The sequence below is a fragment of the Belonocnema kinseyi genome, chromosome 9 (genome assembly GCF_010883055.1).
Source record: "Belonocnema kinseyi isolate 2016_QV_RU_SX_M_011 chromosome 9, B_treatae_v1, whole genome shotgun sequence".
Taxonomy (NCBI): Eukaryota; Metazoa; Arthropoda; class Insecta; order Hymenoptera; family Cynipidae; genus Belonocnema; species Belonocnema kinseyi.
Genome location: NC_046665.1, coordinates 110,403,968 through 110,430,656, shown reverse-complemented (window position 1 = coordinate 110,430,656; position 26,689 = coordinate 110,403,968). Strand labels below are relative to the sequence as shown.

The following is a 26,689-nucleotide window of genomic DNA, read 5'->3' as shown; positions in this document are numbered from 1 at the left end:
ACGAATTTTCAACAAAAAGTTGAATTTTTAAACGAAAAATGTGAATTTTCAAAAAAAAGTAATATTTGATATTTCTAGGCACAAAAATTTGTATTTTAAATATAAAAAAATGAATTCAATTCAAAAGAGGAATTGTCCACAAAACAGTTAAATTTCCAAATGAAAAATATGAATTTTTATCAAAAAATGTAATATTTGATATTTCTACATAACAAAATTTGTATTTTAAATAAAAAATAGTTTAATTCAACTAAAAACACGAATTGTCAACGAAAAAGTTGAATTTACAAATTAAAAATATGTATTTTTATCAAAAAATGTAATATTTTATATTTCTACACAACAAAAATTTGTATTTTAAATCACAAATAGTTGAATTCATCTAAAAAGAAGAATTGTCAACATAAAAGTTAAATTTTCAAATGAAATATATGAATTTTTATCAAAAAATGTAATATTGCATATTTCTACACAACAAAATTTGTATTTCAAATAAAAAATAGTTTAACTCAACAACAAAAATTCGAATTTTCAACAAAAAAAGTTGAACTTTCAAACGAAAAATATTAATTTTCAACGAAAAATATGAATTTTCATCAAAAGATGTGATCTTTGATATTGCTACGCCCAAAAACTTGTATTTAAAAACTTTTTTAAAGTAAATTAAAAAAAATTTCAACCAAGAAGATGAATTCTCAACGATAATCCAAAAATGTAGCATTTGATATTTCTATGCACAAAAATTTATATTTTAAATCACAAATAGTTTAATTCATCTAATAAGAAGAATTGTCAACAAAAAAGTTAAATTTTCAAATGAAATATATGAATTTTTATCCAAAAATGTCATATTGCATATTTCTACATAACAACAAAAAAAGTAATATTTGATATTTCTACACACAGAAATTTGTATTTTAAATAAAAAATAGTTTAATTCAACTAAGAAGACGAATTGTCAACAAAAAAAGTTAAATTTTCAAATGAAAAATATGCATTTTTAACCAAAAATGTCATATTTCCTATTTCTATAGACAAAAATTTGTATTTTAAATCACAAATAGTTGAATTAATCTAAAAAGAAGAATTGGCGACAAAAAAGTTAAATTTTCAAATGAAATATATGAATTTTTATCAAAAAATGTCATATTTGATATTTCTACACAACAAAATGTGTATTTTAAATAAAAAGTAGCCGAATTCAACTAAAAATATGAACTTTCAAAGAAAAAGTTGAATTTTCAACAAAAAGAAGTAATATTTGATATTTCTAGACACAAAAATTTGTATTTTAAATAAAAAATAGTTAAATTCAATTCGAAATTTCATACTGCATATTTCCACACAGCAACAAAAAAAAGTAATATTTGATATTTCTACACACAGAAATTTGTATTTTAAATAAAAAAATAGTTTAATTCAACTAAGAAGACGAATTGTCAAAAAAAAAGTTAAATTTTCAAATGAAAAATATGCATTTTTAACCAAAAATGTCATATTTCCTATTTCTATAGGCAAAAATTTGTATTTTAAATCACAAATAGTTGAATTAATCTAAAAAGAAGAATTGTCAACAAAAAAGTTAAATTTTCAAATGAAATATATGAATTTTTATCAAAAAATGTCATATTGCATATTTCTACACAACACAAAAAAAGTAATATTTGATATTTCTACACACAGAAATTTGTATTTTAAATAAAAAATAGTTTAATTCAACAATTCAATAGTAGACCGTTTAACCAATAAAAATTAACTTTTAACCAAAAAACGATTTTCTTATCAGATTCACTAAATTCAGTTCACATTTAAATTGAAAAACGAGAAAAAGAGGAGAATAGGGGTAAGACTTTGAAGCCTACAAATAAATAGGGATTTTGATTTTTCAAAGACTAAAGAATAATAGTTTAAATAAATATTGAAGTTAAATTTTAATGCAAATTCAGAGGATTTATAATATTCCAGGCTTTGCTGTGCTAGAAATAATTAAAATGGCCTCTTGAATCTTTGTAGAATAAGAACCAATTTGAAAAGAAAAAAGAAAATTTACAAGGAAAAGATAAAAAGAAAATTTTCTCACCTCAGAAGATACTTTTTAGTATCTTCAAGACCAGTGTTTGTCGAGACATTATGTTTTCTCACAGCACGAATATAAGCAGCATTGCTTTGCAGTTTGTTTAAAGTTCTCACTGCCTCCTAGTGGTTTCAAATAAATTAATAAAATATTAAGCACCTAAGCAAATAATGCAAAAAATGCAATTCTGGAAATTCGAAGCTGGAAAATTGAAATTCCGAGGCGATGATGAATTAACTAATTGATTGGATTAATTAATAAATTTATTCATTCAATAATTGATCAATTTATAAAGTTAAAAAGTTGTTGCTGCATTTTAAAACTAAAGAAAAAAAATTCGGAAAACAAGTTACCTTTAAAAAATTCCCTGGAAATTCTAGGTTTTCTCTAGGTATCTCAAGATATTTTTCTGGGTAAAATTTTTCAAAGTACGGAACCATTGAAAAATATCGCATTTTTTAAACAATCGACTAGGGATATGTATCAAATTTCGCGATTGAACTTTTAATAAATTTTTTTCACCCCTTGTAAGTATATAAATGTGTCAAAATTGTGATATTCATATAAAAATTTAAATAACTGTTTTTTTCAGTTAAGAAAGTAACTTTATTAAACTATAAATGAATTTTCAAGCGCAATATATTAATTTTCATCCAAATAGTTGAATTTCCAACTGAAAAAGATCTATTTTTAATTGAATAGTTGCATTTTTAACTAAAAAAGATACAACTCCAACAAAAAATGGAAAATTTAAATTTGTAGTTGGAAAATTCATTTTTAACAAACAAAAAGAACAAATAAATTTTCAACAAAATAGTTTAATTTTCCAATAAAGTAAGGAATTTTCAACCAAAAATATGAATATTCTACTGGAAGAGTTACACTTCAAACCCAAAAGATGTATCATCAACAAAAAGGATTAATTTTCGAACAAAAAGGAATTTTTACCAAAATATATTAATTTTTTAGTCAAATAAGATAAATTTTCAACTAAAAAGGAAATATTTGAATTTGCAGTTTAGAAAAAAATTATTTTCAACCAAAAAGACTAATTTGTAACTTAAATTATGGAATATTCAACTGGTTTGGCTATATTTTTAGTTGAAAAAATTAAATTTTAATGGAAGAGATAAATTTTCAACCAAAACGGGCGTATCTTCAATAAAATAAGTAAATCCCTCAACCAATAAAGATTAATTTGAAAACAAACATTTGCAATTTTTAGCCAAAAAAGAACAAATTTCAACAAAACAGTTGAACTTTCAACAAAAGAGCGTGATTTTTTAACAAACCTGTCAAATTTTTAAGAAAATAATTAAATTTCGATACATATACGAACATTGTTATCCAAAAGGATGAATTCTGCGCGAAAAATATTATAGTAGACTTTCTTTACAAAAAACACGAAATTTCAATCAAAAGAGATTACTTTTCAAACCAAAAAGACCAATTTTCAACGAAAAATTTTAATTTTAGACCCAAAAATATTAATTTTCAACAATAAAGTTAATTTTTAATCAAATAATTGAATTTTCTAATAAAAAAGTTACTAAATAGTTGAATCCATCTATTTTATTAATTTTCATTAATTTTCTCCGAAATAGTTGAATTTTCAACTAAAAAAATATCTATTTTCAATTGAAAAGTTGCATTTTTAACTAAAAAAGATACAGCTCCAACAAAGAATGAATAAGTTAAATTTCTAGTTGAAAAATTAATTTTTAACAAGAAAAAACGATTTTTCAACAAAATAGTTTAATTTTCCAAGAAAGTAAGGAATTTTCAACCAAAAATATGAATATTCTACTGAAAGATTTACACTTTAAACCCAAAAGACGTATCATTAACAAAAAGGATTAATTCTCGAACAAAAAAGAATTTTTTCCAAAATATATCAATTTTTAAGTTATATAAAATAAATTTTCAACCAAAAATGGAGTATTTAAATTTTGAGTCAAAAAAAGTTATTTTTAAACAGAGAGGGTAATTTTCAACTAAAATTATAGAATATTCAACTGGGTTAGTTATATTTTCAGTTAAAAACATTACATTTAAACGGCAACCATAAATTTTCAACTAAAACTGTAGAATATTCAAATGGGTTAAATAGATTTTCAGTTGAAAAAAAAAATAGGTTTAAACCAAAAAAAGATGAATTTTCAAAACAAGAAGATTAATTGTTTAACAGAAAGACGATTTTCTACAAAATACATGAATTTTCAACGAAATAGTTGAATTTTTAACTAAAAAAAATTTCTTTTCAATTGAACACTTGAATTTTTAACTAAAAAAGATACAATTTCAACAAAAAATGGAAAAGTTTAATTTTTTGTCGAAAAATAAATTTTAAAAACAAGAAATTTCCACAAAATAGTTTAATTTTCCAAAAAAGTAAAGGATTTTCAACCAAAACGATGAATCTTGTACTCGAAGATTGACAATTTATATAAAAAAGATAATCTTGCACAAAAACGAATAATTTTCGACCAAAAAAGAAGAATTTTTACCAAAATACATCAATTTTCAAACAAAATAAGATAATTTTTAACAAAAAATGAAATATTCAAAATTTGCAGTTATAATAAAAATTATTTTTTAGCAAAGAGACTAATTTTCAACTAAAATAATGGAATATTCAACTGGGTTACTTAAATTTTTAGTTGAAAGAAATTTAATTTCAACGGAAAAGATAAATTTTCAACTAAAATTGTGGAATATTCAACTGGGTTAAGTAAATTTTCAGTTTAACCAAAAAATTAATTTTAAACCAAACTTAATGAATACTTATACCTAAAATAATTTACTGGAATAGTTGAATTTTAAAACAAAAAGATGAATTCTCAAAACAAGAAGATTAATTGTTTACCAGTAAGACGATTTTCTAACAAATACATGAATTTTCAACGAAATAGTTGAATTTTTAACTAAAAAAAATTTCTCTACAATTGAACACTTGAATTTTTAACTTAAAAAGGTAAAATTTAAAAAAAAATTGGAATAGTTAAATTTGTTGTTGAAAAATTCATTTTCACAAAAAAATCAATTTTCAACAACATGCTGGAAGATTGACGATTTGAAATAAAAAAGATGAATCTTGAACAAAAATGATTAATTTTACACCAAAAAAGAAGAATTTTTACCAAAATACATCAATTTTTAACTAAAATAAGATAAATTTTCAACAAAAAGTGATATATTTAAATTTGTAGTTATAAAAAAAAAATATTTTCAAGCAATGAGACTAATTTTCAACTAAAATAATGGAATATTCAAGTGAGATAGTTAAATTTTCAGATAAAAAAATTTAATTTAAACGACCGAAATAAATTTTTAACTAAAATTCTGGAATATTCAACTGGCTTTAGTAAATTTTATTTAATTTTTTATTTTTATGTCATTTTATTTTTACTTTTATTTTTTATATTATTTAATTTTATATTATAATTGTCGGCAAAGTACCAAACGAATTATTCTTTTTTAATTGATTTCATTATAATTATTTTTAATATTTAATGGTTAAAATCTTCAATTTGACAGATGTTTATAAAATAAATATTTAAAAAAAGAAATTATAATTCGTTTGGTAATTTGACGACAATAATATTATAATTCTAAAATTCTATCAAATGTTTATTTTTCAATCTTAATTTCTAATCGTTCATTTTTTAATTTGAAAGATTTTAAATATAATTTTAAAGGCTGGAACAATTACTAATTGAAAATTCTACTTTTTTTATTGTGCTGACAGAAAGAAAATTTTTATTTTTACCTTTTTCTGAATTCTGAACAATTTTCCGGAATTTGCGTTGAAGTTTGTTTTTTTCCTAACCATTAAAATTTTAATTCATTTTTAGTTAGTGAATGGATTTTTCCTGTGCAATTTTGAGCAATTTAGTTTGAGAAACTTATATTTTTGAATGGGAATTTCTAATCGTCCATTTTTTAGATTAAAAGATTTGAATTAAAGTTTGGAAAATTTTTTTTAAGAACAAAAAATTATAAAATACATATTGAAATAACTAAAGATAATTTTTAAAATAATAATTAAACTATATAATAAATAAATTATTAAAAGTTAAGTAAGAAATATTTAAATTTTCAGTTATAAAAAAAAATTTTCAACCAATGAGACTAATTTTCAACTAAAATTATGGAATATTCAACTGGGTTAAGTAAATTTTTAGTTTAAAAAAAATTAATTTTAAAGAGAACTGATGAATTCCTAAATAAATTGATTAATCTTTAACTGAAGTAGTAGAATTTCGAACAAAATGATGAATTTTTAACTAAAATGATATTTCTTTAATTAGAATATTTGATTTTGAACCAAAAAGAGGAATTTACAGACAAGAAGATTAATTTTCTAAAAAAATAAGAGGAATGTTCAACTGAATAATATAAATTTTCAAATATTAATTCCATAGTTACGTTGTCAAAATAAAAAAAATTAATTTTTCAACGAAAGATGAATTCTCAAAATAATAATTAAATTCTTCCAAAAGTTTTGGTTTTGTTTTGAATTTTTTAATTCTAATTATGAATCCATTCTTTGAATAGTTTAATTTTAAACCAATGAGACCAATTTTCAACAAAGGGCATTAATTTTCGATCAAAAAAGAGGAATTTGCTACTAAAAATTTAATAGTGAAATCTCAATTAAAAAAATTAATTTTAAACGGAAGTTGAAAAGTTATTTTTCAAATGAAAAACAAACAAGATTAATTTTCGACAAAAAGGCGAATTTTTACTAAAAATTTATTAGTTAAATTGTCAATAGAAAAATATAATTTGGAAGTTAATTTTTCAGTAAAAAATTTACTTTTCAACAACAACAAAACAACGAATTTTGAACTACCGAGATGAATTTAAGTTTTTTTTTTAAATTTAAAGTTAAATTTTTAACTTACGAGATGAATTTTCATTTAAAATCATAAATCTTTAATCCAGGAATGGTAACCATAGTAACCAGGAATAGTTAAATTTTCAGTAAAAAAATTAATTTTGGACCAGACAAAAGACGAATTACCAACAAAATCGTCAAATTTCTAACTAAAGAAATAAATTTTAATTTAAAATCATCGAAATTGAACCAATATAATTAAATAATAATTAATTAATAATAATAATAAAAAAGTTTAACTTTTAACCCAGTAATTTAATTTTCATCCAAAAATCAAATAATTAAATTTTAAGTTAAAAACAAAATAAATTTTTAACAAAAAAAAAACGAATTTTCAATAAAATAGGTAAATACAGTATTATAAAGCTAATTTTACGAATTAAGAATCAATGTTATTCAATTTTGTATTGTAATTAAAAAAATATATCAATTTAAAAAAAAATACCAGACTTTAACAAAAAAAGTCCCTGACATTTCTAGGGTTTTTTTACGAGAATTCTCTGACACGTCTAGGTTTTCCAGAAAATTTAGACACCCTTAAAAGAGTGGCAAAAACGTGTAAAAATTTTTTTGGAGAATTTAAACTTTTATGAAGAGAAATAGTGTTTCTAAAAATGTACTAAACCGTGTACTCAGCATCAGAAAATGAGTTGTATAACTTGATTGCTTATCAAAGCTAATTAAACAATTTTCTACGTCTCATTTTTTTTAGATAAAAATCATAAATAAACATTAAAATTACACTAGGGACTTAAATGCTTAGATAAATTGACGAGCAAATAGTGTTTCTTTGTAGATCAAATTAATTGTTTATAATTATATAAATATTTACCTCGTAACTCTCGGATGAAGACATCGCGCGAACTACCAACGGATTCTGAGTCATTCTCTTAACTAACAAGATCATCTTAATGGATTTGTGACGTAAAGTAATAACGAGAATTACATTTTTATCTTCAGGAGTTAAAAGTTCAATGCATATTCAAAGATAAAGTGTATAAAACTGAAAGCTACTGCGGGCATGTCAGTTTTGCAGGTTATGTTAATCACAACACTTTTATCGGTTTATTTCGTTTATTTTTAAATCGCCCGATAGCGACTGAATTTTCAATAACATTTGATGATAACTTCGATTCAAAACACATCTTTTAAGATAAATACACAAGATAAAAAATATTTAAAATCGCGAAAATAATTGCATTCCGCTTTCTCAATTTAAGGTCAGTTACGCCAACTTTAGGTTTGTTGGATACATTTTAATTTTAACGAAAGCAAGATTAAAAGGGAAAAATCTTTGGGAGATCACAATCGCAGTTTTAATTTCAGTTTTATGATTGGTTTCACTTTTTTGTGAAAGAGCGGGAAAAGGGTAAAAAATATTTGTGCAAAAACACGTGATGAATATTCTGACTGCGTATGCGTCGCACCGACAACCCCATTGGCTTTTGATCACACGATTTTTCACAATTGTTACATAAAAAATCAATACTTTATTGCCAATAAACATGATAAAGTTTAAGATAATATTGATTTTTGTTACAAAATATAGTTTGAAATAAAAAGTAAACAATTATTTTACTTCACTCCTAAAAAATAATTTAACAATTTTCATATTCAATATTTTGAAATGAGTGCGCGATTAAGGGCTAATAAGACTATAGGTACAACGCATGCGCAGAACCATAGGTTCCGTGCTAGACGTGTTTTGACCAGATTTTAACAGTTTCACGTGGTAGAATACCGAATAATGTGATTGTGTCAGTTAAAAATATGTCTTAACAATTTAGTCCGAATGATTAAAGCCACTCGAAAACAAATTTCGGATTATTCGTGACAACTAGTAGTTTTAATAAATATAAATCCTAATTTGAAAAATTAACAGGTTATGTAGGACTGTTTGAAAAGTTATAAAAAACTGATATAAACCATAAAAATGTCATATACAAATGATGCGAGGGCGGTGTGGAAAATGCTGAACGGAGTTTTTATTATTTATAAACCTGCAAGAGTTCCACTGATGGTTACGCGGGAAACAATTAGCCGGAATTTGTGTAGAGGTTAGTTTTTGTTTTGATTTCTAAACAGACCGATTGTATGTTTTAAGTTATTCTTATTTGATTTCAATAAAGATAAAGTTTAATGATCGTTTTAATTCAGTAAATGGGTGGCAAAATATTTTTTACTGCGTAATTCTGAAGCTAATATTGTTTTATATTATTTAATTTTATATTATAATATTCTGATCCTACAAATTCTAATTTAATTTACAATCCTAATTTCTAATCGTTCATTTTTAATTTGAAAGATTTTTAATATAATTTTAAAGGCTGGAACAATTACTTATTGAAATCCTTTTTTTTTATGGTGCTGACAGAATGTTTTTTTTTTTTGCAATTCTGAGCGTTTTAGTTTGAAAAACTTATATTTTTGAATGGGAATTTCTAATCGTTCATGTTTGAGATTAAGAGATTTGAATTACAGTTTTGAAGATTTTTTTTAAGAAAACAAAATTATAAAATACGCAATAAATTAACTAAAGATAATTTTTACAATAATTAAAGTATATAATAAATAAATTGTTCAAAGCAAAGTGAGATCATAAAATTGTTAATATGCTAAATTAATATTTATTTGATTATTATTAAAATTTATTGTTAAAATTGTTAATATTTCTAATAGTTTTATGTTATATTATTATTCTATATTATATATTTTTATATTGATTAATTATTGAAAATCTTTCCATTTTTATGGAGCTAGCTGAAAGGAAATTTAGATTAATAACTTTTTTCTTAAATGAAAGAGACATTTTTATTTATTTATTTTTATTGATTTGGAAAGGAAAACGTTTTTGTTTATAGTTTTTTGTTAATTGGGAGAGCAAATTTTATGTTTTTAACATTTATATTGAGTTTTAAGGGAGGAATTCTGGTTAAAAAATTTTTTTTTCCAATTCGGATGCAAGAATTTGTTTGGTTTTTAACATTATTTTCGAGTTGGAAGGAAGTAAATATTGGCTCTTGATTTTTTTTCTAAATTTTGGGAGATTTTTTGTTTTTAACTTTTCTAATAAGTTGTAAGGGAGGAATTTTTGGTTTATAAATTTTTTTCAAACTGAGAGTGGGAATCTTTTTGTTTTTAATTTTTTTTTTCAGAAGCTTGGCAAATTTTAAGATTTTTCAAAAGTTTTGAAAAATTTCAAAGAATTTTAAAATATTTTAAAACGTTTCAAGGAGATTTTAATAGATTTCAATAATTTCAAGGGGTTTCAAAGGATTTTAAATATATGGGGGTATTTAAAAAGATATCAAGGAATTTTTTATATATCTTAATCATTAATGATTTCAAAGGATTTTAAATATTTGGGGGCATTTTAAAAGATTCAAACACATTTTTCTTAGATTTCAATAATTTGAAAGGATTTCAAAAGATTTAAAAGATTTTAGGACGCTTAAAGAAATTTCGAGGACTTTTTTTCAAAAGTTTCAAAAAGTTTCAAAATATTTGAAATATTTTAAATCTTGTTCCAAGGAGATTCCAAAAGATTTAAAATATCTGAGGGTATTTTAAAAGATGTCATGGAATTTTTTATATATTTTTAAAATTTGAAGTGATTTCAAAGGATTTTAAATATTTTGGAATATTTTAAAAGATTCCAAAACATTTTTGATAGATTTAAATATTAAAGGGTTAAGACGTTTAAAGAAATTCCAAGGAGTTTTCAAAAGTTTTGAAAAGTTTCAAAGGACTTCGAATTATTTCAGAATATTTGAAATATTTAAAAATATTCTAAGGAGTTTTTAATATATTTCAATAATTTCAAGGGATTTTAAAGGATTTAAAATACCTGAGGGTATTTTAAAATATTTCAAGAAATTTCTGATAGATTTCAATAATGTGAAGTGATTTTAAAATTTTGGTGATATTTTTAAGAATTCCAAATAAAAAGATTTAAGAGATTTTAAAAGTTTGTAAAGGATTTGAAAGTTTTTGGGACATTTTCAAAGATTTCAAAGGCTTTTCAAGTTTTTGTGATATTTTTAAGAATTCTAATTAAAATGTTTAAAGGATATTGAAAATTTTGAAAATATTTGAAATATTTTAAATCGTGTTCTGAGGAGATTTCAAAGGATTTAAAATATGTGAGGGTATTTTAAAAGATATCAAAATATTCCAAGGAGATTTTAATATACTTTAATAATTTCAAGGAATTCGAAAGGATTTAAAGTATCCGACGGTACTTTAAAAGATTTTAAGGAATTTTCGATATTTTTCAGTAACTTTAAAAGGATTCCAAAAAATTTTAAAAATTTTAGGACGTTTAAAAAAATTCCAAGGAGTTTTCAAAAGATTCAAAGAATTTAAAAATATTTTAAATATTTTAAAACGTTCCAAGGAGATTTCAAAAGATTTAAAACATCTGAAGATATTTTAAAGGATTTCAAGGAATTTTTTACATACTTTTAAAAATTTGAAGTGATTTCAAAGGATTTTTAATATTTTGGGATATTTTAAAAGATTCCAAAACATTTTTGATAGATTTAAATAATTTGAATGGATTTCAACAGATTTTAAAGGGTTTAGGACGTTTAAAGAAATTCCCAGGAGTTTTCAAAAGTTTTGAAAAGTTTCGAATGATTTTTAAATATTTTCAAACTATTTGAAATATTTAAAAATGTTCCATGTAGTTCTTAATAGATTTAAATAATGTCAAGGGATTTCAAAGGATTTATATATTTTAATAATTTTCAATAATTTAAAAATATTTTCAAACTATTTAAAATATTTAAAAATATTTCAAGGAGTTTTTAATACATTTTAAAAAAGCTGAAGGTATTTTAAAATATTTCAAGAAATTTCTGATAATTTTCAATAATGTGAAGTGATTTGTAAAGGTTTTGAAAATTTTTTAAAGGTTTCGTGGTGTTTTTAAGAATTCTAATTAAAAAGTTTCAAAAGATTTTGAAAATTTTCAAAATATTTGAAATATTTTAAATCGTGTTCCAAGGATATTTCAAAGGATTTAAAATATCTGAGGGTATTTTAAAAGATGTCAAGGAATTTTTTATATACTTTTAAAATTTGAAGTGATTTCAAAGGATTTTAAATATTTTGGGATATTTTAAAAGATTCCAAAACATTTTTGATAGATTTAAATAATTTGAATGGATTTCAACAGATTTTAAAGGGTTTAGGACGTTTAAAGAAATTCCCAGGAGTTTTCAAAAGTTTTGAAAAGTTTCGAATGATTTTTTAATATTTTCAAACTATTTGAAATATTTAAAAATGTTCCATGTAGTTCTTAATAGATTTAAATAATTTCAAGGGATTTCAAAGGATTTAAAATACCTGAGGGTAATTTAATTATTTCAAGGAATTTCTGATATATTTCAATAATTTTAAAATATTTTCAAACTATTTAAAATATTTAAAAATATTACAAGGAGTTTTTAATACATTAAAAAAAATCTGAAGGTATTTTAAAATATTTCAAGGAATTTCTGATAATTTTCAATAGTGTGAAGTGATTTGTAAAGGTTTTGAAATTTTTTGGGACATTTTAAAAGATTTCAATGGATTTTAAAGGTTTCGTGGTGTTTTTAAGAATTCTAATTAAAAAGTTTCAAAAGATTTTGAAAATTTTCAAAATATATGAAATATTTTAAATCGCGTTCCAAGGATATTTCAAAGGATTTTAAATATTTTGGGGCATTTTAAAAGATTCCAAAACTTTTTTGATAGATTTCAATCATTTGAAGGAATTTCAAAATATTTTTAAGTGTTTAGGGCATTTAAAGAAAGTCCAAGGAATTTTCAAAAGTTTTGAAAAGTATCAAAGGGTTTCGAATTATTTTAAAATAATTGAAATATATAAAAATATTCCAAGGAGATTTTAATATATTTTAATAATTTCAAGGGATTTCAAATGATTACAAATATCCGAGGGTACTCTAAAAGATTTCAAGGAATTTTGATAGTTTTCAATAAATTTAAGAGGGTTCCAAAATATTTTTTAACATTTTAGGACGTTTAAAAAAATTCCAAGGACTTTTCCAAGGTTTGAAAAGTTTCAAAGGATTTTTAAATATTTTAAATATTTTAAAACGCTACAATTAGATGTTAATAGATTACAATAATTTCAAGGGATTTCAAGGGATTGAAAATACCCGAGGGTATTTTAAAATATTTTATGTAATTTCTGATAGATATCAATAACGTGAAGTGATTTTAAAGATTTTTGTTTTATATTAATTCTTTTCTGAAAAAAAGATCTTCTACTTCTATCCTTTTCTTTTTAGTAAAAACTTAATTTAAAAAGAAAATTTTTAATTTATAACTCCATCTAGTCTGAAAAGACATGAAGAATTTATGCTGTTCTCTGATGATAATACAGATTCCTTGAAAAATTTGAATTGTAACACCCAGCAAAATAATGTTTCGATTCGCAGCGGAGCGAAGATCTTTTTTTAGAAAAAAAATTTAATTTAAAACAACACAACTTGAAAATATTTCAGGAATTTTTTTTATAAATTTCAGGAATTTAAAAGTATTCTAAAAGATTTTTGGGACATTTTAAAAAATTTCAAAGGATTTTAAAGTTTTTGTGGTATTTTTAAGAATTCTAATTAAAAAGTTTCAAAGGATTTTGAAAATATTTGAAATATTTAAAATCGTGTTCTAAGGAGATCTTAAAGGATTTAAAATATGCGAGGGTATTTTAAAAGATGCCAAGGAATTTTTTATATATTTTAAATATTTTGGGGTATATTGAAAGATTTAAACACATTTTTGTTAGATTTCAATAATTTGAAAGGATTTCAAAATATTTTTAAGTGTTTAGGACGTTTAAAAAAATTCCAAGGAATTTTCAAATGTTTCAAAGAATTTTAAAATATTTTAAATATTTTAAAACGTTCCAAGGAGATTTCAAAAAATTTAAAACATCTGAAGATATTTTAAAGGATGTCGAGCAATTTTTGATATATATTTCAAATTTGAAGTGATTTCAAAGGATTTTAAATATTTTGGTATAAGTATATTCTAAAAGATTCTAAAGATTTTAGGAGAAGGGCGGAATTTTCGTTTATAATTTTTTTCCGAATTTCTAGATTTAAATGCATTGAAAGTTCGACCGCCAGATCCCTACGTTTTAATCGAGGGCGAAACCAACAAAAAATTAAGAGTCTCAGTACGACCAAGTTTCGCAGATAATGTTCTCGTGGTTGGGCCTCGATATCAACCACAAGATTTTAAAATAAATTGGGCAAATCACTTGTACCAAGACACCACTGGAGTTGTCGTTTGTGGAGTCAACGACGGGTGTAAACTAATCCACAAAATAAAACGTGCTGCCCCAACGAGATTTTACAGAGTAAAAGGAATTCTGGGAAAAGCAACTGATACTCATTTTATAACCGGGAAAATAATCGAAAAATCGACTTACCAATTTTTAAGAAGAACTCACATCGACAGAGTTTGCGCTGCAATGCAATCTTCTCATCAGAAAAAAATGTTTGAGTATGTTTCTATTAATTAATAACAATTTATTTTATTTTTTAATTTCTTTTTTTTTATGTATTAATGATTACGGTGGTCCAAACGAGGATTTATTTTATCTTCTGAAATAGCTTGCCTAAATAATGATCCTTTTGATGTCAAAATTTCCCCTGGATTTTTGGCGGAATTTAAAATTCTCTCGAACCCATTTTTGTACAAAACAAAAATATTTTAATTGCCACTGTTGAAAGATTATTTTACTTTGGCATACAAAAATCTAAAATAGATTTTTGAAGTACAATAATTCATTTAGAAACTTCACACTTTTTCTACTATTTCCATCTTTTCTGCTTTTTTATTGCATAATTTCTCTTTTTTACCTATTTTCAAGAAAATGTCTCACTTTCTAATTATTTTGGGTTAAATGCAAGAAAATTTCTAATTTTTTATTTAATTTTTGGCTGTTGGGTAATTATTTATGTTCGATATAATAATAAAATAATCTATAAAATAAAAATAATGTATAATAATAATAATACATCTTTTTTGTTACAAATTCTACGATTTTATTGAACATTCTGTTTGGTTAGAATATTAACTATTCTGTTGAAAATTTAAGTGTCTCCTACAAAACACTTGTTCTTTGCTTTAAAAATCAACTATTTGGTTTTCGGTTAAAGTTTAATATTTTTTGTTTCAAGAATCGTCGATTTGGTTTTTTTTTCCTTAAAAATTCGTTTTTTTTTATAAATAAATTCTTTCTTTGTCCTTCAAAATTTAGCTTATTTGGTAGATAATTAATTTTTCTTAGTTACAAATTAATTTTTTTGAATGTAATGATTCTGTAAAAAAATCAACAATTTCGTTAAAAATGCATCGTTTTTTGATCGAAAATTCAACTGTTTATTTGATATAAAATTCTTCTTTCTGCTTTAAAAATTTAGCTTTTTTGGTAGAAAAGTATTTTTTCTTAGTTACAAATTAATTCTTTTATAAGAATTCAAGTGTTAGGGTTAAAAATTAACTCTTTTAAAAAAAATCATCTTTTGGTTTCAAAAGTGCAAAAATAATGTGAGTGAACTATAAAATTTCCACCTTTTGGTTGAAATCTCATCTTTGTTGGTTGAAAATGAGGATATTTGATTAAAAATTCAACTATTTTCTTGAAAATTTAGTTATTCTGTAAAAAAAATGAACTATTTTGTTAAAAAATCATCGTTTTTGGTCGAAAATTCAATTGTTTTCCTGAAAAATCATTCTTTTGATAAATAATTCTTGCTTTTGTCTTAGAAATTTAGCTTTTTTGATAGAAAAGTACATTTTCTTAGGTGCAAATTAATTTTATATAAGAATTCAAGTGTTAGGATTAAAAATTAACTCTATTTTTTAAAAAATCGTCTTTTTAGCGTGAAAAGTGCAAAAATAATGTTATTGTACAATAAAAATTTGACCATTTGGTTGAAATCTGACCTTTGTAGGTTGGAAATTGGACTATTTAATTAAAAATTGAACTACTTTCTTGAAAATGTAATTATTCTGTAAAAAAATCAACTATTTCGTTAAAAATTCATCGTTTTTAGTCGAAAATTACATTTTTGTCTTGAAAATTCGTTCTTTTGATGAAAACATTCTTCCTTTTGCCTTAAAATTTTAGCTTTTTTTTATTAACTTTTCTTTTTTTTAAATCGTCTTTTTTGGATTAAAAAATTTTTAAACAGTTGTTATTGTACTCTTTAAAAATTCTAATATTTGGTTAAAAATTTAATTATTTTTTTGAAAAATCAATTATTTTGTTGACAATTCATTTCCTTTGGTGTTAGTTCGACTATTTGGTTAAAAATCCAGAATTCTTGGTTTAAAATGAAATTTTTTGGTAAAAATTCAACTGTCTTCTACAAAATTTTGCTTTAAAAATCAAATATTTGGTTTTTTAGTTAAAATTTAATCTTTTTTGTATGAATATTCGACAATTTGGTCGACTTTTTGATTTGATAATTTACAATTTTATTAATAATTCTTTTTTTGTTTTGTTCAAAATTAATTTTTTTACTTAAAATACATGTATATTGTTAAAAATTCGTGTTTCATGTTTGAAATAACTGTTTTTTTATTTAAATTTAAAATGTTTGTTACCTGAAAAGTCAGTTATATTTCTTTATGAGAATTCTTTCTTTTTGGATTAAAAATTCATCTTTCTTGATTAAAAATGAACTTTTTGGCGAAAATTCAACTGTCTTCTAAAAAATTCGTCTTTTCCTTTAAAAATCAACTATTTTTTTTTAAATTAAAATTTAATCTTTTTTGTTTAAATATTCGACAATTTGATCAATGGTTTTCTAAAACAATTTACCTGTTTAGCTTGAAAAGTAAATTTTTTGGTTAAAAAATCGTATTTTTTTACTCAAAGAACTGTTGTTTATTTAAAATCGAAGTATTTTTTGGTCGAAATGTCAACTATTATTTTTGGTTTAAGGATTAATCGTTTTTTGGATTAAATTTTCGTCTCTTTTGATTTAGAATTATACAATTTTCTTAAAAAATCGTTTATCATGTTGAAAATTAATTTTTTCACTTGAAATTCATGTATATTGTTAAAAATTTGTATTGTTTGGTTGAAATAACTGTTTTTTATTTAAAATTAAAATTGTTTTTACCTAAAAGGTGAGTTATTATATTTCTTTGTGAGAATTCATCATTTTTTGATTGAAAATTCATCTTTCTTGGTTGAAAATACCTCTTTTGGTAAATTTTTTTTCTTGAAAATTCATATTCTTTGATAGGAATAACAGGTTTTTTTAAAATTGAAGTCTTTTTTGGTTGAAGTATTAACTCCTTTTTTGAGAATTCATAATTTTTGGATTGAAGATTCATCTGTTTGGTTGAAAACTAATTGTTTTAACTGAAAATTCATGTATTTTGTTTCAAATCATTGTATTTTTTAATTGAAATAACTTTATTTTTAATTAAAATCTTTTTTGGCTGAGATTATCAACTATTATATTTTCCATTTGAAATTTTACTTTTTTGATTAAAAAATTCATCTTTTTTGGTTGAAAATGAACTTTTTTGTTTGAAAATTCCACTTTTCTGGTTGAAAATTAAACTACTAAGTTTGTTTTTTGTTTGAAAATTCATCTTTGCAGGTGGAAAATTGAACTAATTTGTTAAAAATTAGTCTTTTTTCATGAAAGTTCAACTGTTTTTTTCTACCATTTTTTTTAACTCAACCATTTGGATGAAAACTCGTCTTTTTTTTAACCTTATTTGCAATATCGATAATTTTTAAATTATTCTTTTGAATTTCAGAGTTTGCGGAATCGATATCCAAAGTCAGGCTGCTTATGAATTAGCAGTAAAAGGATTAATCAGACCATTGGATAATAGAATTCCAATGCTGTATTCAATCAAATGTGTCGATTTTCAATCTCCTGAATTCACGATTGGTAATTATTATACGTTATATAAAAAACTAATGCTAATATTTTATTAAATTTCCCACTAATGCAACTATTTTTTTTACTATTTTATCCAAAGCTCGTCTTTTTTAGTCAAAAATTCAACTAATTGGTTGAAATTTGCATAAATTTGTTCAAAAAATATATTATCTGTTAAAGATTCATCTATTTTGTTGAAAATTTTGAACTTTTTTTTGTTACTAAAAATTTAACAGTTCCATTTTAGTTTGAAAATTGATTGTTTTTATTTCAAAATTCAGTTACCTGGTTAAATATTACTATTTTTGGTAAAAGAATCTTTTTGATTGAAAATTTAAGTGCTTGGTTGAAAATTGAACTAGATCGTTAAAAAAAATTATTTTGTTACTTGATAATTCATCTCTTCAGCTTAAAATTTAAATTTTTTTAAATTTCGCTTTTTGTTTGAAAAAAGAATTTTTCAATTCTATTGTCAGTTAAAAATTATAATTTTTTTAGTTGAAAACTAAATTATCTGGTTAAAAATTCATTGAATTGGTTGAAACTTCGTATTTTTATTACAAAATTAATTTCCTTGGTTGAAAATTCGTATTTTGTTTTAAAGATCAATTCTCCCAGTTAAAAATTTCCGATTTTGGTAGAAAATTCTTCACTTTCTTTAAAAATGTAACTATTTTTTTTGAGAATTAATTTTTTTGATGTTGAAAATTCATCTCTTTTATTAAAAATTATACTATTCCAGTTAGAGATTTATCATTTGAGTTCAAAGTTCAACTATTTGTTTAAAAATATGTCTTCTTATAGTTAATAATTCATCTGTTTTTATTAAATTCATCATTCTATGTGAAAATTCATCATTCTGCTTTAGAATAATTTTTTAAACTAAAAATTTAAGTATAACATTTTTGGTTGAAAACTGACCTTTTTTAGTTTTAAATTATTCTATTCCGTTGAAAATTTATGTATTTTCTTGAAAAACGGCTCTTTTTTAGGAGAAAGTTAATCTCTTTGCTTAAAAATTCAAATTTTTCATTAAAAACAGTTTTTTTGTGGATAATAAATTTTTTTAAACTAAAATTTAGATATTCCATTTTTTGTTGTAAAATGACTTTTTTTTGTTAAAAATTCAACTATTTGGTTAAAAATTTGAACCATTTCTTTGAAAGAAAACTGTTCCTTTTTGGTAGAAAATTAATGTTTTTCTTAAAAATTCCACTTTTCTGTTAAAAACAGTTCTGTTTTGTGGAAAATAATTTTTCTTTTCAATTTCAAATTTAACTGTCAAATTTTTGGTTGAAAACTGATCTTTTTTAGTTAAAAATTCAAGTATTTGGTATCAAATTTTAACTAATTTGTTAAAAATTCATGTATTTTTTTCAAATTGTCTTTTTTGGTTGAAAATTAAAGAAAATTAATGTTCTTGCTTAGAATTTCATCTTTTTGCGTGAAAATTTAACTTTTTGGTTGAAAACGGTGTTTTTGTTTGTGAAAAATAATTTTTTTTCAACTTGAAATTTAACTATACCATTTTTTGTTGAAAACTGATCTTTTTTAGTTTGAACTTTCAACTATTGGGTTGAAAGTTTCAACTATTTCGTTTAAAATTCATGTATTTTTTTTTAAATTTTCTTTTTTTTTGGTAGAAAATTAATCTTTTCGTTTGAAAATTCATTTATTTGCTTCAAAATTAATCTTTTGCTTGAAGATTAAACTTTTCTCTAAAAAACAGTTCTTTTTGTGGAAAATAAATTTTTTTCAACTTAAAATTTAACTATACCATTTTTGGATGAAAACTGACGTTTTTTAGTTAAAAAATTCAACTATTTGGTTTCAAGTTTCAACTATTTCGTTAAAAATTCATGTATTTTGATGAAAAAATGGTATTTTTGTTAGAAAATTAATCTTTTTGTCTGGAAATTCATCTTTTTGTGTGAAAATTTAACTTTTTGGTTGAAAACGGTGCTTTTTTTGTGAAAAATAATTTTTTTCAACTCAAAATTTAACTGTACTATTTTTTTATGTAAAACTGACCTTTTTAGTTAACAATTTTAACTATTACGTTTAAAATTCATGTAATTTGTTGAAAAAATTGTATTTTTTGGTAGAAAATTAATTTTTTCGTTTGAAAATTAATCTTTTTCTCTGAAAATTCATCTTTATGCTTACAAATTTATCTTTTTGGTTAAAAACAGTTATTTTTTTGTGAAAAATATATATTTTTTAATTCAAATTTAACTGTACCTTTTTTGGTTAAAACTAACCTTTTTCAATTAAAATTTTAACTATTGCGTTTAAGATTCATGTATTTTGTTTTAAAAAATTGTCTTTTTCGGTAGAGAATTAATTTTTTCGTTAAAAAAATTATCTGTTTGCTTGAAAATTTATTTTTGTGGTTAAAAACAGTTCTTTTTTATGGAAAATACATTTTTCTCAACTTAAAATTGAACTATTCCATTTTTGATTGTAAACTGACTTTTTAAATTAAAAAATCAACTATTTGGTTACAAATTTCAACCATTTCTTTGAAAAACTGGTCTTTTTTGGTAGAAAATTAATGTTTTTGCTTGAAAATTCAACTTTTCTGTTGAATACAGTTCATTTTGGTGCAGAATAATTTTTGTTTTCAATTTAAAATTTAACTGTACTATTTTTGGTTAAAAACTGACCATTTTTAGTTAATAAATTCAACTATTTGGTTGCAAACTTCAACTATTTCGTTAAAAATTGATGTATTTTGTTGAAAAAATGTTTTTTTTTTTTGTAGAAAATTAATCTTTTCTTTAAAAAATTAATGTTTTTGTCTGGAAATTCATCCATATGCTTACACATTTAAGTTTTCGGTTAAAAACCGTTTTTTTCCTGGAAAATATATTTTTTTAAGTTAAAACTTAACTGTACCATTTTTGGTTAAAAAATAACCTTTTTTTAGTTCAAAAATTCAATTGTTGCGTTGAAAATACCTCACTTCTCATGAATAAATTTTTTTTAATGCACTAAAATATTATAAAATTCTGTGATATTCTATGATGATATTTTCTGAAATCATGGAAAATGTATTAAAATACATTGAGAGTTCTAAAATCCCTTTAAATTATTGAAATCCTCGGAAATATTACACAATAGCGTGAAATCTTTTGAAATTATTCAAAACTTCATATGTCCTGTAAAATAGTTCCATATCTTTAGAAATTCTAGAAAAATCTTTATCCTAAAATATGCAAGGTGGTTGCTGGACCGGAAAACCGGAAATTTATTTCTTGACCGAGAATTTTACCAATTTTCAGAAGAAAAATCTGTTCAAGTTAGATTTCAACAGTTTTTAATTAATTATTAGAATTGAAATCTTTTTCAATTGTAATATTATTCAGTTTACAATGCGTTATTCACAAATCTTTTATTTCAAAAATTCATCATTTTAGATTTTTATTTTTCAGCTTATATTTTTAATTTAAAGAATTTTAAAGTGCAGTCTTAAAGTCTTACTTAATAAATAAATAAATTTTTCTTTAATGGATCTATACTTTAAGTATTAAAAACTAAACAATAATTTATTTGATAAAACGATTCTAAATTCGTTCAAGTTTAAGAATTTCCAAATTGTTACTGTTTCAATTCGAAATATACGTAATTAATGGCTTTTATTAAATTAAAAATAATGTTTCAGTCTAAATAATTCACTTTTTATACAATTTAATTTGAAATTTTTTAATTAAGAAAAAGAATAATTTTTTAATATTTAGCAATATTTTAATATTAATTTAATACGAGCAAAATTGAAGTCAAATATTTAAAAGTAAACAAGTTGAATTTTAATTGTTTGATATAAATAGCTTTGAATTAATAAAAATTCGAAAAGCTTTTAAACTTTAAAAGTTACAATTAGTATTGCTCTATTTAAAATATGTTTAATTTGTAAACGAAATTGTTGAATTTTTATGTAGAAATAATACTTGAACATTTATGATTTATAGAACAAATTTGATTAATTTTAAGAGATTTTTAGAAGCTTTGAAAAGATTAGAAATTAATTTACAACTTAATATGATGTCAAGTAATTTAAACAAAGTGTGTGGACATTTTTTCAGAATTTCTAAACATATTTTAAAATGAATAGAATCTTTCCTAAAATTGGTAGAAAATCTTGCAAATTTGTTTTTTAAATCCTTAAAATCTTCAAGGTTCTTTTTTGACAATTCTGGAAGTCTTTTTAAATATTCTGTTAAAATAATTTTTGAAAATGAAAAATCATTTTCAATTTTCCTAGGAATCTTAAGAAAATGTTTTTATTCTTTTGGTGCCTTTCAAATTTTCTTATAAAGCTTCTAAATTTTTTGTTTGAAATCTGAAATTTGAAATCATTTCAAGTTCTAAATTAATTTTGAATCTTTTTAAAACTTCTTAAAATCGCTTAAAATTATTCTAATTTTTTATACAAATAATAAGTGTTCAATTGTTATTTATAAATTCAAATTTGAAGGAAATTGTTTTAATTCCCAGGATTTTAAAGAAGTTTTCGGACCAATTCAATTAATTTTGAAAGTTATGTAGAAGTTCTGAAAAAAATTTCGAAAATAATTTAAAATTTTAAAAAATTGTAAACAACTTCTAGATTTCTCAAGATTTTGAAATGAAATATTAAAGCTTTTCAAAGATGCTTAAACTATTCAAAATTAAAATAATTTAACTTCTTATTTAAGAACTTTTATCATTTATGAATTTTTAAAATTTTGAATTTTGCAGTTTATCTGCCATTCATTTAATACTGTTCAATTAAGCATACCAAATTTTTGGATTGAAAAACTTTTCAACGTCAATTTCAAAAAATTAAAATGGTTGTCTATTTTTTATTACTTTAAATGAAAAAATGTTTAGAATAGTTCGATTTTTAAAATTTTATTGACCGGGAAAAATGTTTGCGAACCAGGGAAAAATCGGAAAATGACCAGGAATTTTTTTCTATTCCAAACATTTTGCCATATAAAGTAATAAACAATCAGCAAAAAGATAAAGAATTTAAAGTGGAACCCTTCAAATTCTAAACTTTTGAAATTGAAGTTTAAAAGTTTTCAATTCAAAAATTGTGTATTCAAGTTCTCAAAAATTTTCACGTAAAAAGATTAAGTTCCAAAAATATAAATCCACGTTGACATTTTCAATAGTCTAAATTAAAGAATCAAGCAATAAACTTTAAAAATTTTCAAAATTATATTATTTTAAGTAATTTCAAGCTAGACATATTAAAAATTGAAAAATATTTTTTTTAACTTAACAGTTCTTAAATTAGAAGTTAAATTATTTTTATTTTAATTAGTCTAGGTATCCTTCAAAAGCTTTAAAAATTTAATTTCAAAATCTTGAAAAATCTAGAAGTGATTTTAAATTTTTCCAAATTCAAAATCATTTTTGAATTTTTTCTATAAATTTTAGAAAATCCTGCAAATTTAAGAAAAATTAAATTTTAATTTATAAATAACAATAACAGTTAAAGTTTTAAAAAGATTCGAATTAAATTTAGAACATGAAAGAATTTGAAATACTGACAGCAGAATTTAAAATAAAATTTTTGCATAATTCAAACAAAAAATTTAGAATTTTTTTTAAATTGTGAAAGACTACAAAAAAAATTAATTTTTTATTAAGATTCTTAGGAAAATTGAAAATGATTTTTCACTTTGAAAAATTATTGTAACAAAAAGTTTAAGATTTCAAGAGATTTAAAAAACGATCAAAGAAGAACATGGAAGATTTTAAGGAATTTATTTAATTTAATGGATTTTCAAAAGTGGTGGGAAAACTTCGATTAATTTTGAAAATATTTAGAAGTTCTGAAAAAAATTTTCACACACTTTGTTTAAATTATTTGAAATAATTTCAAGTTTTTAATTAATTTCGAATTTTTTCAAAACTTCTACATATCTCTGAAAAATATTCAAATTTTATCTATAAATAATACGTATTCAATTGTTATTTATACGTCAAAATTTAACAATTTCAGTTATTGAATTAAACACTCTTTGAATAGAACAATTAAAACTGTAATAATAAAAGATTAAAAAGTTCTTTGAAAATGTAAAAGTTCAAAGCTTTCTATGTAAAAAAATTCAGTTTCAAATTTTTTCTTTTAAATATTTGGTTTCAATTAAATGGGATAAGAATTAAATAATTTAGACTCACAATATTTTAAATTTAATAAAAACCTTTAATTATAACTATATTATTATGTATTTATTTTTAAGTTGAAAATAGTAAAACGCACGTTTACATTTTTTCATAGCTAAAAAAATTAATAGAAATAATATAATTATAAATTTATTTATTAAATTTAATATAAAAAAATAATATAAAGGAATATCTGAAACTCTGTGTTAAAAATAATTTCAATTATTATCAAGACGTTCGGATAATAATTTATTTACTCATATTTACAGTTGATAAAATAAAACTATTTTTTATCAAAAATTTTCAACTTCGAATGCTTTTAATTTGTAATTGTTTAAATCCTCAAAACTGCACTTTAATTATTTAAAAAACTGTTAAAATCGAACTTGGGCAGATTTTTTTCTGAAAATTCGTAAAATTCCCGGTTTCTCGGTCCGGTGGCCACCCTGGTTTTTTATTTTAAAAATCTTCGATTTCAAAGCTTCTAATTCTTTTAACCTTTAAAACTGCATTTTAAAATTCTTTAAATTAACATATATATTTAGGAAACTATTTTAAAACGGTTGAAATCACAGTTGAACAAAATTTGTATTCTAAAAGTTTTGTAAAATACCCGGTCAAAAAATAAATTCACTATGTGTCAGCCCTTATTTTTATTTTTTTTAAAATAAGGAATATGGGGACCGGGTTGTGAGGCCTGATATATATTTCCAGTCGATTGTTTTAAAAAATGCAAAAATTTTGAATGGTTCCTTAACTATGAAAAATTGTACCCGAAAAACCCCTGCAATTTTCAGGGAATTTTTTTCCAGGATTTGAGTAGACACCCGGATTTAAAAAATAGTTAATCCACTCGATTTAATATTTAATCATTTTCATGGCACTATTATGCCACTATTTTCCATTTCTGAAATGAGTTCCCGAGATCTTTACGAAGAATAATCGCTAAAACTGGTAATTTGAGCATTGAATTGGAAAAAGTAACGTTTTCTTTTTCAGAAATCGTTTGCATAAATGAAAACGAAATGTACTTGAAAAGTATAATTCACGAGCTCGGTATGGAAATGAAGAGCACAGCGACTTGTTCCCAAATCCACTGTTTCCAATACGGAATATTCAACGTGGAGCAGGCTTTGCTCACGAAAAGTTGGAACTTGCGAAGTATTTTAGAAAGTATTGAGTCCTGTGATGAATTATTGCGAAAAAATTCATTTTTACTCGAACAGGAACATCCAAATTTAATTGCGCCACACGATGAAGATTTGGATTTGATTGAAGAAGAAAATCCAGCTTTACTCGAACAAAGTCAAAAATAGTCCTTATTTGGTAAGATTGTAAATACTTTTAATTGGAAATAAAAATACAATACAGAAAAGACAATTTTGCACTTGGAAACAATACTTTCTTTTTTTTTTCAAATAAAATAAAAGGCCCAGATTTTGAAAAAGCACGTGTTTATTTACAGAGAAATGTGAGAGACGGTAACTCACGATTTTAAAATATACAATTTTGCAGAAATTATCTAATTCCTTGTAACTATAATACTCATTTAACAATTTTGTTTTTCACAAAATGCATCACTTTAATCATTAATTGACGACCAGCAAACAATAAATGATTATAACTAGAGACTTAAAGTCACTAAACAGAACTACAATAGAAAGGAGTTCGTTAAAGCTCGTCAACAAGGCAAAAAAAAACCGAATCAGGAAATTGAAGGCACCTCTCCTGTTCGCTCCGTGCGTACACACAGCTGCCAAAATTATTAAAAAATAATCTTTATTTAACCTATCATTCTATCACCTATAAATTATCAAAATTCCTATTTAAGTATCGCAGGCAATTTGCAATTTCATTTTTTTTTCTTCTAAAAAGTCTACTCTTATATTTTTGGTTGAGAATTCTTCTTTTTTTTGTGAGAAATTTAATTATTTCGTTGAAAATTCAACTGTTTTGTAGAAAATTCGTCCTATTGACTTGAAAATAAAATAATTGTGGTTGAACTCTCGTTTCTCTCTGGATTTAAAATTTTTTCTTCGTTGAAAATAAGATTTTTCATGAAATTAGTTACAGTTTTAATCAAAGAGGAGAATTTTCAAGCTACAGTTCTAATTTCAACCAATAAGATTAATCTTCTACCAAAACGACAAATTTTCGAAAAAAATAGATGAATTTTTAACAAAACAGTTGAGTTTCCAACTAGAAAAGATAAATTTATAAGCGAAACAAATTTTAGATCATTAATTTTCCAACAAAAATATAACGAATTTCCAACCACAGATATGAATTTTCAACTAAACTGCTAAATCTTCAACAAAGTAGTTCATTTTTCAATCAAGCAGTTGAATTTCCGATCAAAAAATATTTTAGTTTTCTATGAAAAAAATTTTAATTCAACCAAAAACTGCGAATTTTCAACAAAATAGTTTAATCTTTAAATAAAAAAATTTCATTTTCATTCAAAAATGATGATTTTTTAATCAAATAGTTGAATTTTCAATTTTAAAAAACTGAATTTTCAATTAAGAAGACAAATTTTCTACCTAAATGACGAATTATAATAAAAAATGATGAGTTTGAAACCATAAACTTGGTTTTTAACTTAGAAAAGACAAATTTCCAACC

The 26,689-nt window shown here is 22.6% G+C and overlaps 2 protein-coding genes across 4 annotated transcripts in view; one reads left to right on the top strand and one right to left on the bottom strand.

Annotated features, from left to right (window-relative positions):
• The window catches only part of LOC117179908 (folylpolyglutamate synthase, mitochondrial-like), a 14,790-nt gene extending 6,872 nt beyond the window's left edge, over positions 1-7,918 (bottom strand). The window contains exons 1-2 of the mRNA XM_033372108.1: positions 7,807-7,918; positions 2,081-2,196 (exon numbers count right to left, since the gene is read on the bottom strand). Coding sequence (XP_033227999.1) covers positions 2,081-2,196; positions 7,807-7,881 — 191 coding nt within the window. The 5' untranslated portion in view covers positions 7,882-7,918. The remainder of the gene's footprint in view (positions 1-2,080; positions 2,197-7,806) is intronic.
• LOC117179909 (mitochondrial mRNA pseudouridine synthase Trub2) lies at positions 7,556-25,444 on the top strand. 3 transcript variants are annotated; one of them, XM_033372111.1, is made up of 5 exons: positions 7,556-7,590; positions 8,857-9,031; positions 14,084-14,492; positions 17,778-17,914; positions 25,064-25,444. In XM_033372111.1, the coding sequence occupies exons 2-5, from the start codon at positions 8,908-8,910 to the stop codon at positions 25,378-25,380; spliced, it is 987 nt and encodes a 328-aa protein (XP_033228002.1). In that variant the 5' UTR covers positions 7,556-7,590; positions 8,857-8,907; the 3' UTR covers positions 25,381-25,444. The 3 variants fall into 3 exon arrangements, with proteins under 3 accessions (XP_033228002.1, XP_033228000.1, XP_033228001.1); XM_033372109.1 differs by lacking the exon at positions 7,556-7,590 and adding an exon at positions 7,599-7,903; XM_033372110.1 differs by lacking the exon at positions 7,556-7,590 and adding an exon at positions 7,925-8,010.
• Positions 25,445-26,689: the final 1,245 nt, after the last annotated feature.